Genomic DNA, 17,686 nt, shown 5'->3' on the forward strand with positions numbered 1-17,686 from the left:
TTGTACTGTACCCTTAATCATGGGAAATTCTAGTTGGTCCCATGCAAAGGACATGTATTAGCCCCTAGCTAATGCTTTACCAAATTGGCAGTCAGCTTAATTATGTATGAATTCCAGTTAGTACTATATATGTTAGTTCGGATTAATATAGGTCACGACAAGCTACTAGGAAACTTCTTACTATCTCTCGCAATTTGTCTCATATATCTCTTTTGGGGGATTGGATATTGATTCATTAAGGCTTTTCTTTATCTTTTCTTTTTTTGTTGAGAAAGTGATACATTAAGCTGAAGCAACAACGAACATATTGCAGTATACAGTTTATTAACTTTTTCATAACCAGTAGCAAAATTATGCTTTCATACTTGCGCTTTTCAAAGCATGAAGAACTATGCAATTGCAAACCCAGAGACAAGATTACAAATTAATAATAAAAACCATGCTTGAATAAAAACTATATTTTAGCTTTTTTTTCACCAACTAAACCATATATAGTTAAATAATACTATCAAACGCCAATCTCATTCTCTTGCACTTAATTAATAATTGTCAAGGCAAACTCATCATGGCACGAACTCATCTTGGCTTTCTTGGAACTCTTCCTCATTTTGGTACCCTTCCATGGAATTATTGTACTCAAAAGAGTTCTCGTTGTTGTTGCTGCCATAATAACCCCTGTTGTTGTTGTTGTTGTTGTTGTTGTTGTGATAGTTCCAATTTCTAGAATCCACTCCTCTAGAGTTCTCATAACGGTTTGGATTGTAGTTATTCTCTAAGTTAAGGTCGTAGTAGTACTTACCATTCTCCAAAAACCTCGTGTCACTCATGCCTTGCTTCTCAGCATTACTGTAACTGTTGGCACCGTTGTTGTTGTTGTTGTAGTTGTTCTGGTTGGGCAAAGTGGTGTAGCCTCCTCTCTGAGTAAGCCTTGAATCCCTCAGACCATTTTGGCTGGCATGGTAAGCATTGTTGTTGTAGTAAAATTCGTTGTTTTGGTTGTTGTTGTTGTTGGGGTTGGGGTTGGGGTTGTAGTTGTAGTTCTGGTTGGAGTTGAGGTACTTGTTGAGAGATTCATCATCTTCAAACACTGTTTTGAATGGGGCATTATTGTTGGTGGTGGTGGTGGGGGTGGTGGTGTAAGGCGCAGCATTGACATTGGTTAGTGAAGTGGTGGTGGTTGGGGTGGTGGTGGTGGTGGTGGTGGTAGGAGGGAACTGGCCAGACTCATGGCCATAGAGACCATAGCCATTTTGGGTCTGGGGGATGAAGACTGGCTGCTGCTCATGCTTGGTTAAAGTTTCTTCTTTGTTGGGGAAAACTGTGGTGGTCTCTTGGGCATCGTTGTTCACATTTGTGACCTTGCTGAAGAACTGGCTTTCTCTAGCATGGATTTGCACAAAGAAGAAGAGGGTAAGGATGAAGAGAAGAGGGATGAATTTTGCAGATGGAGCCATAGGTATATGGCAAGAGAAAGAAAAAGATATTGGTTGTGTGAACTGAGTGTATAGTCACTGGTGAGGCCTAGGGAGTCCTTCACTTGGTCCAATCTTTATATAGAGAAAAACATCCTTTACTCACAAAAAAATAAATAAATAAATAAAATTTTCAATAAATTTTGGATGACTATCTCTCTCCAAACTTTCAACTCATTAGGTAAATGGACGGGAGAACAGTGATGATTGTGGTCCCCTCTATGAGTGAACTTTAACAAAGAGTTCTTTATCTTTTGATGGACCGCTTCCTATAAGGCTTTTTTTTTAAACTACTTCTTTTTCGACAGAACTTTATGTATCCATTATGAAACAACATAATTATGTCTAAATCTTTCACTTAGAGATCCAGTTATTTTCCTCTTAACAGTTTCATTTGCATTGCTAACTATTTATTCGGCTTTTTGATTTTTCGATTCTTTTAAGCAAACTAACATTAATTAAGTTAAAACAAAACTTTTCCTTCAATGGGTAATTATTGGGTACTTCTAAAGTACCATAAATTCGTACTCTCCCCTCTCACATAACTGTGGATCTAACTAATTAAATTTATGGTGGGATCCACAATTCATGTGAGAGAGGGGGAGTACGCATTTATGATACTTCCAGAGTATTCAATAATTTTCATCCTTGTCCCATCCTCCTCTCCTTGTCATCCCTTCCCAAAATAAATAAAAGATCTTGAGTAACAATTTATTCCCTAAAAAAAAAAAAAACTAATTTAAAATTTTTTTGAGAGATAGATTTAGTCTATGGTGTCTTCTCTTGATTGCTCTTTATTATCAGATTAAGACATTAATTGATTTTGATGTAAGTGAAGATCGAAACTGAGATATTTTATTCAACGATAAGAGACTTTAGTGAAAGTCGGACCTTAGATTTCTTATTCGACAATAAGAGCTGACTTTAGATTACTAGGTTAAAAACTTTTGTAAATTATTAAAGAGAAGCAATCTCCACCTAATGAAATAGGTAGAAATGTTAACACTTTACTTTATGTTTAGATACAATTTTTACTGATTATTTATTTATTGAAAGTTGGTTAAAATATAATTATAGTAAAAAAAATATTTAAACATCTGTACACAGTCAAATAAATTTAAAAGTTGAAAAAAAAATTGATGCCAAACCAACACTAAACCATGCTACATATTAGGGTTGTCCAACCCACCCGGCCACCCGCCCAACCCGCCCAAACCGCCCCTACCCGACCCGTTTCCACCCGATCCGACTGCTCCGATGGTTGGACGCGGGTCCCGTTCTCCAAAATCCGACGCCGGCGGGTCGGATTCAAGTCTTCTCCTTCAAAACCCGCGAAACCCGACCCGCCCGAAGAGCATGAACGATCCGCGAATTCTCCAGCTTTCCGATGAGATCTCAGCCTCATTTCGCAGATTTCGTCAACCAAAACAATCAAATCCGACCATATTTGGTGAGATTCAGCAAGATTCGAGGAGATCCAAACTTATTTCGGCTAGATCTCGACCAAGGTTCATGAAATCCGACGAGATTCGAGAAGATCCAAGTTGATTTCCGGCAAGATTCAAGCAGATCCAAGCTGATTTCGGTGAGATCTCGACCATATTTGGTGAGATCCGGCGAGATTCGAGGCGATCCAAGCTTATTTCGGCGATTTCAGTGCAAATGAACTGAGTTTTTGCAAATTTCGGCGAGTGTTTTGAAGATTTCGGCGACGTTTGCAGAATCCGGCAATCCTCTGAACCGACCGAACCGACCGAAAACTACTCGAACCCAAAACCGACTCGACCGATTGACACCGGCGGTCGGTTTCGGGTCCCTCCGTCGTCCAACCAACGCCGGTGGGTCGGGTCCGGGCTGGGTCAAAAACCGACCCAGCCCGACCCGTGGACAGCCCTACTACATATATAATGTACAAAAGGCAAAATCACTATAATCCACACATGTGAAAGTATTCTCTTACACACATTTACATCTATTATTCTACAGTAATATCTACAATTAATACAAAAATGTCCACATTAACATATAAACAATTGAGAAAGAAATATATCTTTGGGGGGTTGGGAAGGGGGTGTTTAACCTTAATCTTATACCTATGTAATGTAGAGTGTATGCATCCATTATACATTGTATTTAAGTACTCTAAATCTAAACAAGAAAAAACTATAAACTTAAGGGATTTTTTTTTCGCATCATTTATATGTAAAATATTTCGAAAAATTCTTTTTAAATTATATATTTCTATTTATAAGTTCTTTTAGATGTAAAAGAATATCATATTACTGTGTCTGTGTGTGTCAATATATTATAAAATTACATATCATGGAATACTCTATAATTTATAAGTTACATGAATATTATATGAAAGATTTTTTTTTTAAACAATTTACTGACATCCCAACATTATGATTAAATCAATTATAAATTATAGATATGTGATTAAAACAATTAAAAAATAAATGGCATAATAAGAAAGGGGTTACACTTGGAGAGATATTATTACATTTTACATACTAAATTTTTTTTGCTAAATTTACAACTTATACAGAGAGAGAGAGAGAGAGAGAGAGAGAGAGAGAGAGAGAGAGAGAGAGAGAGAGAGAGAGAGAGAGAGAGAGAGAGAATTATCACTCAATTTTTTTGAGTATTATTTATAAGTATGCTTACAATAAAAAGAATTTAGACATTTAAAACTTTTGAAGGGGTGAAGTTGTATTTTTAAAGGAAATACTTGTTTTTTTTTTTTTTTTTGCTAATTGCAAGGAACCACTTGTAAATTTAATTACACTATAGGGAAAAATTCATAATGGATATATAAAGTTCTGAAAGTGGATGTAATAAAAATGGATGTAAAAAATGAGTGTAAGAGTATCATTATCATTCACACATATGCATGTATGACTATCTAACAACATCAATATTGCCCTAATATCCCTAATGGTCACAATTTTGTTCTTAAGACCACTCGCATCAGCCTGTTTAAACTTTATGTCTATTTTAGTATAAGAACCTACTTTTTCTATTTGATGCAATCACCTCTCAAAAGAACCCACATCATATTAATCTATTATACACCCTAATTATTTAACTAATCATTTTTATTCTTTTAATATTATTATTTTCATTTACTCTCTCTCTCTCTCTCTCTCTCTCTCTCTCTCTCTCTCAAAATAACACTCTCGCCTCTTACCTAGGGTTGTCCATCAACCTGTCAGACCTTACCCACTTGTTCAACCTAATTTGATCCGAAGACTCGTGGGCGGATTCGAATGTCTAGACAAGTTGAGTGTTAGTTTGTTAGTGTTAAAAAATTGAGTTTTTGGTTCGAGTTTGGGTTCCACATTTACCAACCAGTAGAAACCAAGCCAACCTATGAGAAATTTAAAAAGAAAAAGAATGGGTTTCACCCGTTCAGTTTTAGAAAAAGAAATCAACCCAAAAAACACAAAGAAAAATCAAAACCCAAAGGACAAAAACGACAATCCAAACCTACAGAAATGAAATAGCACAAATAAGTCCACAAACCCCAAATTTATGAGACTGAAACGAAGAGAGAGAAAACACTAAATGGGCACCACCACCACTTCATCACCCACCATCACCACATCCATTAAACTTCCACCCACCATCAGATGCATAAGATCAAAGCCACATATGATAGTTTAGAGGAGTCTTCAAGAGAGAGGAGTTTAAGTGAGACTCAACCTAGGACGACAAGTGCAATGACGACTACTAGTCAATGATGGCCACAGTACAACCAACTTAATAATGGCAACAATAAGAAGGGGGGCTAGTGTTAGGGATTTGAGAGAGAGGGAAAGAGATGGAGGGAATGTGAAATCTTGGGTCTAGGTTTTGGTTTCTGTGCTTTAGCTTTTCTGTGTTCTTTAGGTCTGGATTTTGATTTCTTTATGTTCTCTTTGCTGCTGTGCTTTAAACCAAAAATTACCCGACAGCTCCGACCCACTCAATTGTTGACCCGAGCCATTAGGTTCGACTCAAACATTCAATAGGTTGTAGGTCCATTTTCTGTTAACCCTGATCCAATCGGGTTGGGTGTAGGTCAACTTAAAACCCAATTCGACCCAACCAGTGAACAACCTTACTCACCTCTCTGTCGCCTCTATTGCTATTGTTGCTTTGTCGCTGCTACATTTGGATTTGTATATTGGTGTGGTTTGATGATTCACATGAATTTGATATGGGTTTGATGAATTTCCAGAGAATTTTGCTGGGATTCAAGAGGAGATTGAGAAGGAAGAGAGTCAAGAAAAAGAGAGAATTTGACGAGAGAAGTGAGAGAAAAAATATTTAAAAAATAAAATACAAAGTTAAAGTAACTGTGTATATTTACAAATTTATTGTAGCAAAAATGTAAATATACAGTGTTATAGATAAATTAATGTGAGTAGTTTTTGAAAAAAAATGAGTAAATTTTACATCTTTTTCTATTATACACCCACTTATGTGGGTACTCTAACTGTGGTGTTCACTATTATCTCTAAAAATGAAAATTAGTGAGAAATAAAAGGCTCAAGCTAGAGGGCCACTTGGAGAATATAGTATACTTATATAAAGAAAAAAAAACCACAATAATACCTGTGCCACATATTTTCACATAAACTTTACGGCCGAAATTGAGAATTAACCCTGTTTGCCAAACAATATAATTAATAGGCACTATTACAAAACTATATTTTTTACTAACATATCGAGTTTAAAATACTTGATTTTGGGCTTAAAAATTGAATCTTTGATAGTCGATTTTCATGTTCTGATCAGATCTGAGTTGGCATTTTTTACAAAACAATTAGAACATGTTCAGCTCTCATGTACACCATTCCCCCCATCCCACCCCATCCTACCCCACCCCACTCCACCCCACCTTCTCATTAGACCACGACAAAACCCCACGCCACCATGCAGACTTGACCAGAAGCCAAAGAACCCACAGCCACACAATCTAGCCGAATCACGCCACCACCTCACCACCGCGCCAGACCCATGCCACGCGACTCAAGCACCAACCCACAGCCACTCGATCCAGCCAACTCACAGCCACCCAAACCGCCTGATCCAGCCAAACCACACCACCACTGCACCACCACGCCAGACCCACGCTGCGCGACCCAAGCATCAACCCACAACCACTCGATCCAGCCAACCCATAGCCACCCAAACCGCCTGATCCAGCCAGACCACACACTACCGTGCCAGACCCATGCCGCACGACCCAAGCATCAACCGATAGCCACCCAATCCACCTGACCCAAGCATCAAGTATTAGGATCGTGGGTTTTTGGATTTTCTTGCAGAGAACCCCGATCAACAAGCCAAACGGGTCGTGGGTTTTGGGGATTTTTATTTTTTTTAATCTGGATTTTAGGTGGTTGTTGGGGGTGGATTGGTGTTGAATTGTTGGATTAATGCTCGGATTTGTGGGTTGATAGTGGTTGGTCTGTGCTTATATTTGGTAGTGGTTGATCTGTGTTTTGAACTCCAGACACTTGAAAATTTTTGTTTTACAAATATAAATCAAGTCTCTAAGACTCGATTTCCAAGTGGACGCCATGTGAAAAAAGTGTCAACTTAAATCTGATTAGAACATGAAAATCGACTCTCAAAGAATCGATTTTTTGGCAAAAAATCGAGTCTTTAAACTCGAAATCTTAGTAAAAAATATAGTTTTGTAACAGTGACTACTAATTATATTGTTTGACAAACAGAGTTAATTCTCAATTTTGACCCAAACTTTACCATAATAGTTTTATGTGATAGTTAATAATTGACTGTCACAGACTTTTTTTTCTTTTTTCTTTTTTCACTGCTCACGGTCCGTAGAACAATTGTGACAAAGGGACTAGCATTATTGAGAAAACCATGGCCATGGCCGGGTGATTATGCGTGGATTGTGGATTGTGGATTGTGGAGTGGGTGGGACACGCAAATAATAAATGCATATAGTGCACGCAAGCATGTGCCCTCTATCTTGTGTCTCCTCTAGTGCAAGAGAACTTAGAGAAAGGCATAGGGTTACACCTAATCTTTAAGTACTCTGTTTCGCTGGCCCCCACTATGAGCCTCACATAAAAACTTATGAATACTTTTTATATGAGACATTGGGACCATATAGCATTACCAAAAAGCCAATTTCTTCCCATCAAAAAAAAAAAAAAAGCCTATTTCTTGACGCGTATCCAGAATTGCAGAGTTGATAAGTAGTCTTCCCAACCTAGTGCGTGATTGATGATTGTTCACAGATGCCGTCAAGATTGAGAGAGTTCTGAAATCCTATTCATGTTATGACCACCAAGGCACCAAGTTTGCTAATGACTTAAGCCAGCTAAGATCGGTACAAGTTACGGCCCAGTGATTGCGATTGCACATTAGCATCCACTAAAATTTTATAAAAAGTTTGAGATATATATATAGATTGTCCTTAACACATTTATTATTGAACTATTTAAAAAAAAAATTAATATAAATTTTATAGAAAAAAAAATCTATTAAAAGATTAATTGTTTGTTTTCTTTTTCAATAAATAATTTTCTAAAATAGTTCATTAACAGATGCAGACGTGTTAACAAAATCCTAAACAAAATGAGCGAAATTTGAAATTTTCTACTTTGTAGTCAGGAGCTTTTGTAGAGTCGTTTATCCTTGCCACTAAATTTCAATTTATTATCCAAAATAATTTTGAAAATTTGTACTTATAGAAGAAATTTTTTTGCTCCGCCTTTGTCTTTTTAGTATAACAAAGTCTTCCAGGCTTCCAGCTAAGGCTCAACTCAAAATCATGTGCATGTCCAAGATAAATAAGCCAAATATGGTCAGCAGATTAACTCACCTAGTCTACAAGCCAAATATGGTCAGCAGATTATCTCATCGAGTCTACAACTCAGACCACGTTCACCTAATGTTAGATGAGTTTCTTTTGCTTTTGGGGTAGGGTGGGTGTGGGGTGGTTATTTTTTCTACCCATTCGGATGATTACATTATTCAAGTTCTAAGAAAACGAAGAAAAATAGCACGTCCACAATAGTTTCAAAATAATTTTCAACAAATTTTTGATAACAAGGTGATACTAGTTCTAAGATTAGCCTATTAGGCTACCACTTAAATTACGTTTTTTACACGCCAGTAATGGTCAATAACAGCTTGATAGCTAGAATTTGTAGTGAAAATTATATGGACATAGCATTCTCTGATAATAATTAGTTTTTAATTAGCGTCATATGTATTTCAATATCTATTTACGAATGTAACATATAATCATTTTGCTGTTTGTCCTACCATGAGGTCTAATAAATATATAACCACCAGTTCACTAGAACTTAAGTGCACTTAATAATTTACTCATCAATGCTATCCAAGTTAGCGATAATTGCTGCTGTGTAGTAGATGGATTCTTCTTTAATAGCCTCATCTGTAGATGGGTGAATTTGATGACTACATTTTAATTGTTTTGATGTCCTCTTATCCAACTACTAGGGCGTCAACTTAGTTAAGCAAATTTATGATCTATAAACTTTTAGTTGTACAATCTGAACCTATTTAATTCTGCTTTTTTAGCAAGAAATGAAAAGGAGGATATAGCTGTGTTGCTGAATTTTCCAAGTTGATTGCTAACAAGGCTTGCAATTGCGAATAGCTCAAGCTCAATTGACCCTAGCTAGTTAAGCACTCCCAAGTGGACTAAATCGACAAAATGGTATTAAGTTCCACCACCAAAGTAAATTAGTAATACTCCAAATGGTATAGAATCAACTATAATTTTCTTTGGGTGGAATTAAATTTTAGAAAGAACCTCTTTTTGAAGAGTTTGAGTCATTTGATTAAGTATAGTTTGCTCAACTATATGTGTCCATTCTCAAGACTCTGGCAAGAGATCAATTTCCCTTCAGGAACCAAGTTAATTAAAAACTGCTTGTGTAGTTGTTTGGCATTAATGATCCAAAATTAAGTGAGTTTCCTAACCGATTGAATACTATGATAAGTAATAACAGGAGAAAGTTATTTAAAAATAGGATAAATAAGAAGACAATATATAGCTGGATGTTAAATAAGTAGTGAACATTTTAATCCCCCGATAAATGTGAATATGAATATACCCTTTGATAAGTTCATATTTCTTCATTCTCTTTTTTGATGCCTCATGTGTTGTGTGGAAAGTGAAAGCTATTAAATTGATTAATTAGTGTCATACAAGAAAAAGAAATTACTTTCTCAAAAAAAAAAAAATTTGAAAAAAAAATTGAAATTGAAATTTTTTTTGAATGATTATATATTATCTCATAAAAGGGACGTTTAGCTTTAAAGTGCAATTGTGCAAAAGAAGCTTCCAGGCCTGGTACATATGCCAACTGTCCTCCCACCAAAAACCAACTACTGCCTGTGTCTGCACCTAAAACAGGAAAAATAAACAGAAAGGTAGAGGGAGAAAGAAGATAAATACAATCATCAACTTTAAATTTCTAAAGCTAAAATGCCTATAATTTGACTAGTCCAAGGCAGTAGAGTAGAACCTTAGGAAAAGCAGCCCAATTAGTCTCAAATCTATATAAGATGTATTTTGAATTTCAATATTACTTGCAGCACTTTCTCCCCAAAACAAAAAAAATGGTATAGTTATGCTATGATTTAATCATTATACAAGTAGGATTTGGACTAATGGGCGACCAAATTTCTAGGTGGAAAACGTAAATCATGAAGGGAGTCCAAATACACTATCATATTGTCTCTACATCAAAACATTTACCCTATCTATCAAAAAAAAAATTGCTCTCGACTCTACAATACCAACAACAATTCATGAAGTAGCTAGTAGGTAGATTGACAAGAGAACCCAAGGTGGGTTCAGTTATTTCGATTGGTAAAAAAAAATTATTATTAAATTTCATTATTGTGAAACAAATTCTATAAATTACAAATCCTACTGTATATTAAAAAAAATTACAAAAGGAAGAATACATAATATAGGATTTGAACTTTGAACTCTTATAATATAAATAAATAATAATAATGTTACAGTGTGAACGTGTCGACTAATATTTTGTCCTTTTCTTTGCACTACCTGAGATGTGAATTTGTTGCGTGATTAGCGGAGGGGAGTTTTCAGTCTTTCGGTGTGTGTTTTGTACAAAGTAAAAGGAAAAGAGGGAAAAACCAAATAAAGTTTAAAAATAAAATAAATAAAAAAAGAAGAAGAAGAAAAGGATCCGAAGTCTTTTGTTGTTTGACTCCATAAAATCTAGGGCTAGCTTCTCAATATTTTCTTTTCTTTTCTTATTGTGATTCTTTTTCAAATTTATCATGAATAGGTGATTATACTCATCTACCAACCAATAATAGCGCATGCCATGTAATGAATAATGATAAATAAGTACAAATATTTTATTTGGCGAATTATTGGAATTTCTTTTGCTTTTGGAATTTCAAGTTTTTTCTCAAAATATAACTAAGGAAATTAGGGAGTGTTTACCAAAAATAAAAACAAATTAGACTCAATTGAGCAAAAGTAAAATTAGAGGTCTGAAAATGAATTTTGGTGAAATTTAGAGAAAAAATTTGCATTTTTTTAAAGTTTTTTTATTTAGAATAAGGTCACAGGTTCTAAGCTAGTTAAGCACTTAAAAAAAATGTTTGGACTAATTTAATCATGAGGATGCTAAAGTGATAAATATATAAATATTTAGTTAAAGAATTTGGGAGGAGGAGAGGGAGCTCATTTTGGCCATGGCCCCTGTAGGGACACGATTTTCAGACCAAGCCCAAAATGTAAAGGATCTTGGCCTAATGAACCTAGTACAATAAATTTGTAGAGAGTGGGTCAAAGAGCTAGGTTTTAATGCATGGATAACAGTTAATATGATTTTGGATGATGAGCTAACAAGAATTGAACTCGGTTTGTGCGAGAAAGTTTGTCATCGGCACAGTCCGAGGAGCTCTGTTCTATTATATATTGGATGACAATAGTTACAGGAGTTGTTGAGATTGCTACAGGGCTTTCTCTTCTCCTTTTTTTCATCCCCTTTTCATGAAGGGCCTCTTCCATTATATAGTTCCTTTTGGATGATCTTAATCCTACACTTGTTGATCTTTTGAGCCACCACTTGAGTGTTTATCCCATCAAACACCCTTTCTGGCCTTCTGTGAGTTGTGGTTGCCGAGATAGCACTATTCAGGGGTCTTTTCCACATAAATGCGGTCAGAAAGTTAGCTGCAAGGCATTCAATGCAATGTAGCAGCTTTCCCTTAGATATTTTTGAGTCTTTATCCCTATTATACGTTCATGATGCTCGTTCATGTCATTAGAACTTCTTGCAAGGTCACATTGATCATTAGGATCTATACCCGATCTGCGTTTAGCTTATCCGATGAGATATTCCTCTTCGGACTCGGACTACTCACGATCTCGGCCAAAGCCCCACGCTCTCAGCCGAAGCCCAAGACCCCACAACCCCCTTCGTTTTTGTGTGGCTTTGTATTTATTTCTTAATACTATTTTTTTTATAACAATTATTCAATTAATAAAATTAAAACTTTTATCTCTATATTTTCTAGGAGAGACCAAACCCTTTCTCTTATGGATTTAAGGACTTTCGTGGGTTCGAAGAACCCTTCGTAAATTCAAGGTTTATTACTAAAAGCTAACAATTTAGTTTTTATTCTATTAAAAAGAGCATGTGTGTGTTTTCTTCAAACTTCCATTACATAAATGAGAGAGAGAGAGAGAGAGAGAGAGAGATGCAAAGTTAGGCGAAAGAGAGAGAGAGAGAAAGACAGAGAGGGAGAGGGAGAGAAAGGTGGCGGCAATGTGCTAAAACTTAGAGAGATTAGGAAAGAAGGAGGAAAGTAACAGGTGGCTAGGTTTCTTTTTTCAATTTGAAGTTGAGGCTAACGCTATGTATGCTTATGTGTATATATTGACCAGGTGTATTGATGTAATTAGAAAATCTAAGGAACCACACCTAAGATATTGTACCTAAATTTTGCCCTAAAACAAATCAAAGGCAAAAATGAGTTCCATAACCAAAGCAAGAGGAAAAATCACCATAAAATAAAGGCAAAATTATTTCTTTAGTTCTTTAAGTTTGATTGGCAATGCACTGAAATTTTGAAACCTTTTTACTTCTTTAAATTATTGAAAACTTTACACTTTTCATCACTCCATCAATTCTCATAAACTAGATGACTCTATTTTTATTTTTTACTAAGGCTGCGTTTGTTTCGACGGTAAATAACTTTCGAAAAATATTTTTAGCATTTGCGGGTGTTTGGCAACACCTAAAATTTTGGTCAAACGGAAAATCAAAACCATTTACCGTAAAATAAACCCTCCCCACCCGTAAAATATTTTCAAGGTCTATTTTACCTTCAAATAGAAATTTTCCAGAAAATCCAAAGAGACAGAGCACAAAGAGAGAGAGAGAGAGAGAGAGAGAGAGAGAGAGAGAGAGAGAGAGCGAGATCGCGCCCCAACCCGCGCCAACGAGTCGTGCCCCAACCCGCGCCGGCAAGTCGCGCCTTCGCCTCTCTCTTCGTCGAACCCAGTCGCCGAACCCAGTCCCGACGAGATCGCGCCTTCGCCTCTCTCTTCATCGAACCCAGTCACCGAACCCAGCCTTCACCTCTCTCTTCATCGAACCCAGTCGCCGAACCCAGTCCCGACGAGATCGCGCCTTCGCCTCTCTCTTCATCGAACCCAGTCACCGAACCCAGCCTTCACCTCTCTCTTCATCGAACCCAGTCGCCGAACCCAGTCCCGACGAGATCGCGCCTTCGCCTCTCTCTTCGTCGAACACAGTCGCCGAACCCAGTCGCCTCTCTCTTCTTTCTTCTCTGACCGGATTTGAGCATTTTTTTTTTTTTGGGTTTTGTTGTTCTGTATTGAGAAATCTCTCCTCGTTCTTCTCTGACCGAATTTGGGTTTTGTTGGTCTGTATTGAGAAAATTTGATGAGTTTTTCTTTTTTGGGTTTTGTTGTTCTTGAGAAAATTTGATGAGTTTTTTTTTTGTTTTGGGTTTCGTTATTCTTTATTGAGAAATGATATTTGTTTGGAAGCTGAGAAAATGTGAGCAACAAGTAAAAAATGTATTTTCTATAATATTTTCAAGATCACAACCAAACACCTGAAAATATTTTTCAAAGTATTTTTTAAAATGCTACCAAACACCTAAAAATATTTTCTTTTCCCGAAAATATTTTTAGCTGAAATCATTTTACACTCGGAAAATATTTTACACCTAACTAAACGCACCCTAAGAAACTTGTAATTTAGTGGTATAGTGTGCTCTCATTATTAGAAGAACTAGTTTTTGTATTCCCCCTATACAAGGTGTGCAATAACAAAAACGGAATTTAGTGTTCTTTTAAATCTCGAAAATAATCTATGATTGATTATGTACTAAATTCACAGCAATTTCCCTTAATGTACAAATCAAATTGTTATGAAACTTAGTTTTTGAAACAAAAAGAGTAAGAATAAATACAACCACTCTATAAACTTTTTTTTGGTTCAAAGGATAATATATTAAGCTAGCCACCCAAAGTATTAGCACTACCACGGCAATGCCTTAAGTACACATAATTAGAAGCATCCTGGGCAAGTAAGGATAAAACGTAAATAGGAGGGTTATCAAAAACAACAAAACCATCCTCCATCTTCACTCCACAACTAATCCTTACCAATCATAGATTGTTTTTCTTCTAATCCTTACCAATCATTTGGCACCATTCAAAAAGTAACGATGAAGAATTAAAAAACAAAAACATGTCTACTTTTGATCTAATATCATCCCAAGAAATTTTTGAAAAAAATATTTCTTAGTTTGCTCTTAACAGAGTATACACCCATACATCCAAATATAACAGAGTATCTTGCCTGAAGATTCTTACTCTCCTATTTCTTAGTTTGCTCTTAATTTTCTACCAATTAACAAAAGTTTTTTTTTTACTACAGAATTTTAGCTACATAAAAGTTAAAACACAAAAACGTAGAAAACAATTTTTTAATATTCATATTGTCAAAAAGATTTTTTTTATTTAAATAAAAACAAGTTTTAAGATAGTTAAAATCTATTATTTATTTTATTTTAAAGTTTATTTGGACTATATTAATCTTTAGGAAGCTAAAGTAATTATATATATATATATATATATATATATATATATATATATATATATATATATATATATATATATATATAAAAGAATTTGGGAGGAGGAAAGGGGGTCCGTTTTGGCCAGGGGATCATGAACCTCTGGTCTTAAGGTTGCACTGTCCTTAGCATCAAGCGAATTTTTATGGAGAAGTTGAAGGTACAGTCAAGGAGAAAACATACCCCAATTAATTTTAGACGTAAATGCACTTTTAGTTCCTACATTTTAATTTTAATATTTTTAATCTCTAATACAATTAACGCGTTCCATTTTAATCTTTTCCGTTAGTCAACTTACGGAAATAGCTGAGGTGGCTGCCAGAGGAATTAAAATATTATAAAAAATGTCACATCACCCATGACACATCAGCATATAAATTTAAAAAATTAATTTATTAATTTTAACTAATTATTAAAATTAAAAACAAAATTAACATGAATTAAGATCTAAAAGTTGTAAAAACTAAAATCACCAGCCACACACTTTTTTTTTTTTTCATCTCAAACTCAAACTCTATTCTCTCATCTCAAACTCAAACTACACGGCCACATACTATTCTCTCATCTCAACCAACCCAAACAAAAAAAAGAAAATCTCAACCCAGAAAAACACATCTCAAGTAAGTTGAAACCCAACAAACCCATCTCAAGCAAGTTCGAAACCCACACCAACAAAAAAACCCAACCAATGATCATCAATCAGACCAACCAATCAACCAAAGAAAGATACAAACACAAACAAGCCAACGATCTGGCTCAGCCGCTCATGGAGGCACAAATTCCACCGCAAACTCCTCCGTCAGCCACCGCAAATTCCACGATCTGGCTCGGCCGCTCAAGGATTTCACTCATATAAATTCGTCCTTTCTCGCCGAATAGCAAGTCGCGGCTCGCTTGGGGGTTTGGGGATATTTATCAACCCGATCTGAGAGCAAGTCATGGATTATTATTGGGTTTGCTAGTTTGTTATTGTGTTCTTTGTTTGGGTTTGCTAGTTTGTTATTGTGTTCTTTGTTTGTTGGATCTAAGAGCAAGGTAAAAATTTTCTTGAGATGTGTTTTTCTGGGTTGAGATATTTTTTTGTTTGGGTTGGTTGTGTTGTAATTTTGGATTGATTTGGTACTTTGGGGTTTTAGGATTTGATGATTTTGCTGGGTTTGAGAAAATTGTGCCTTTGAGATTTATGATTTTGTTTTTGAGCAGAAATTTTTTGGGTTTTTTGTGTGTTTGTTTCTTAAGAAAATTGTTGGGTTTGCTAGTTTGTTGATTGGGGAATAACATGATATTCATGTGCTGGGAAAGAAGAAAGGTTCTTACAAAAAAAAATTTTAATCTAATGTTCTTTGTGTTTTGAAATTTGAGTTTGTGTTTGGATCTGGGTTTGTGCTTTTATGTTCTTGTTCTTTTGTTGAATGTTCTTGTGTGTTCTTTTTCAAAATGAATTAGATCTAAATTGATATATTTTATTGTTTTTTAATTCTGTTTTTTCTGTTTTTATTTAGTTAAAATTGATAAATTTTTTATTTTTAAATTAGATGCTGATATGGCATTTTTTTTATAATATTTTAATTTCTTCGGCAGCCACCTCAACTATTTCCGTCGGTTGACTAACGGAAAGGACCAAAATGGAACTCGTTAATTGAATTAGGGACTAAAAGTAGAAAAATTAAAATATAAAGACTAGAATGAAAAAACGCCAAAATATAGAGACTAAAAGTGCATTTACGCCTTAATTTTACCCAAAAAAAACTGTTTAGGTTTGCTTTTGGGAAACGTTGATTGTGATGTAAATGTATAGTTTTTCAAAGAATTCCTATAGGATTTAAAATTTGAATATTTATCAAAGGTTTTGGGCTTGTCAAATGACTTGCGATCTCAGAAAACATTTGTGAATTGAGAGGCTAAGTTCTAGCAAATATTTCATATTTCGGTTGCTGGAAAAACAGATTAAGTATAAGTAAAACAAATCATGACACAAATAGCATGACATCCGCTGTAGCACATTGGCAATAATCCGTAAACTTGAATCCCGGCAGCGGAATGTTTTTTTTTTTTTTTTTACGGGCCTATGCTTTGTAAGCTCTTGTCATTGGAAATGATAACCCAATGTAAGTGAGCCCATTTTAAACGAATCTAAGGCAAAAATGGGTTTCATAACCAAAGCAAGCGGAAAAATTACCATATTATAAAGACAAAATTATTGATTTTTTTTTTATGGAACAAAAAAAGTTTAGTTGAAGGTTTTTTTTTTTTTTTTTTGGGTACTGAAATTTTGAATTTTTTTTAATCTTTAAATTATTGAAAATTTTGCACTTTTTGTTATTCCATCAATTCTCGTAAACTTATATTTTATGTGTCCAACTAGATGACACTATTTTTATTTTTATACGGAGAGATTTATAGTTTAGAGGTATAGTCTACTCTCATTTATTTGAAAAACTACCATTTTGTATTCATTCTCCTCCCATTGTTGTAACTTATCGAGTTATTAAAAAGAAAAAAATGAGACTATTTTTAACATTAGAGATTTGACATGTCCTACTTGGATTATAGCATTTTAAAAAAAATGAAAAGAAAAAAGAACATAGATGAGGTAAATATGTGGCATGAAAGTTCATAGTTATTAAACCCAACCCTACTGGTTGAACTAATAACCCAGTGAACTGATACCTAAGCCGGTCTGATTTTTTTACTATACCACTTGTGTAATTGACTTGGTAAAACCCATTGGTTTTTTTGCAACCCCCATGGAATCTAAATGGGATGTTGTGACCTATCCGGTTTTGAAGTTTTGAATAAGATTACCTTTATGGGGTTCATTGCAATACTGCTTTCTAAATTTGGAAGGTAATGAAAACATGAGATTTTATAATGAGGTTGATGCTTAACTTTTCAAAAAATATATAGCTTTGAGTTTTAGTTCCGATTGTAATTCATGAGATTATAGCAACAAGTTAGATATGTAATATGCATAGAATGTGCGTTTGGAGTTTTAGATTCACTTTTATTCCTATAATATTAAGAAACATAATGTAATAAGATTTTATTTAGCA

At 34.9% G+C, this 17,686-nt stretch overlaps 1 protein-coding gene across 1 annotated transcript; it reads right to left on the minus strand.

The window, feature by feature from the left end:
- Positions 1 to 288: 288 nt before the first annotated feature.
- On the minus strand, positions 289 to 1,530 carry LOC142636251 (protein E6). The gene has a single exon (XM_075810403.1). The coding sequence runs from the start codon at positions 1,452 to 1,454 to the stop codon at positions 564 to 566; it is 891 nt and encodes a 296-aa protein (XP_075666518.1). The 5' UTR covers positions 1,455 to 1,530; the 3' UTR covers positions 289 to 563.
- Between the last annotated feature and the right edge of the window lie 16,156 nt (positions 1,531 to 17,686).

This window comes from Castanea sativa, chromosome 5 (assembly GCF_040712315.1).
Source record: "Castanea sativa cultivar Marrone di Chiusa Pesio chromosome 5, ASM4071231v1".
Lineage (NCBI taxonomy): Eukaryota > Viridiplantae > Streptophyta > Magnoliopsida > Fagales > Fagaceae > Castanea > Castanea sativa.

Bases quoted from the DNA above. Each gene is read 5' to 3' on its own strand.
- LOC142636251 (XM_075810403.1), bottom strand. From the start codon at position 1,454: ATGGCTCCATCTGCAAAATTCATCCCTCTTCTCTTCATCCTTACCCTC.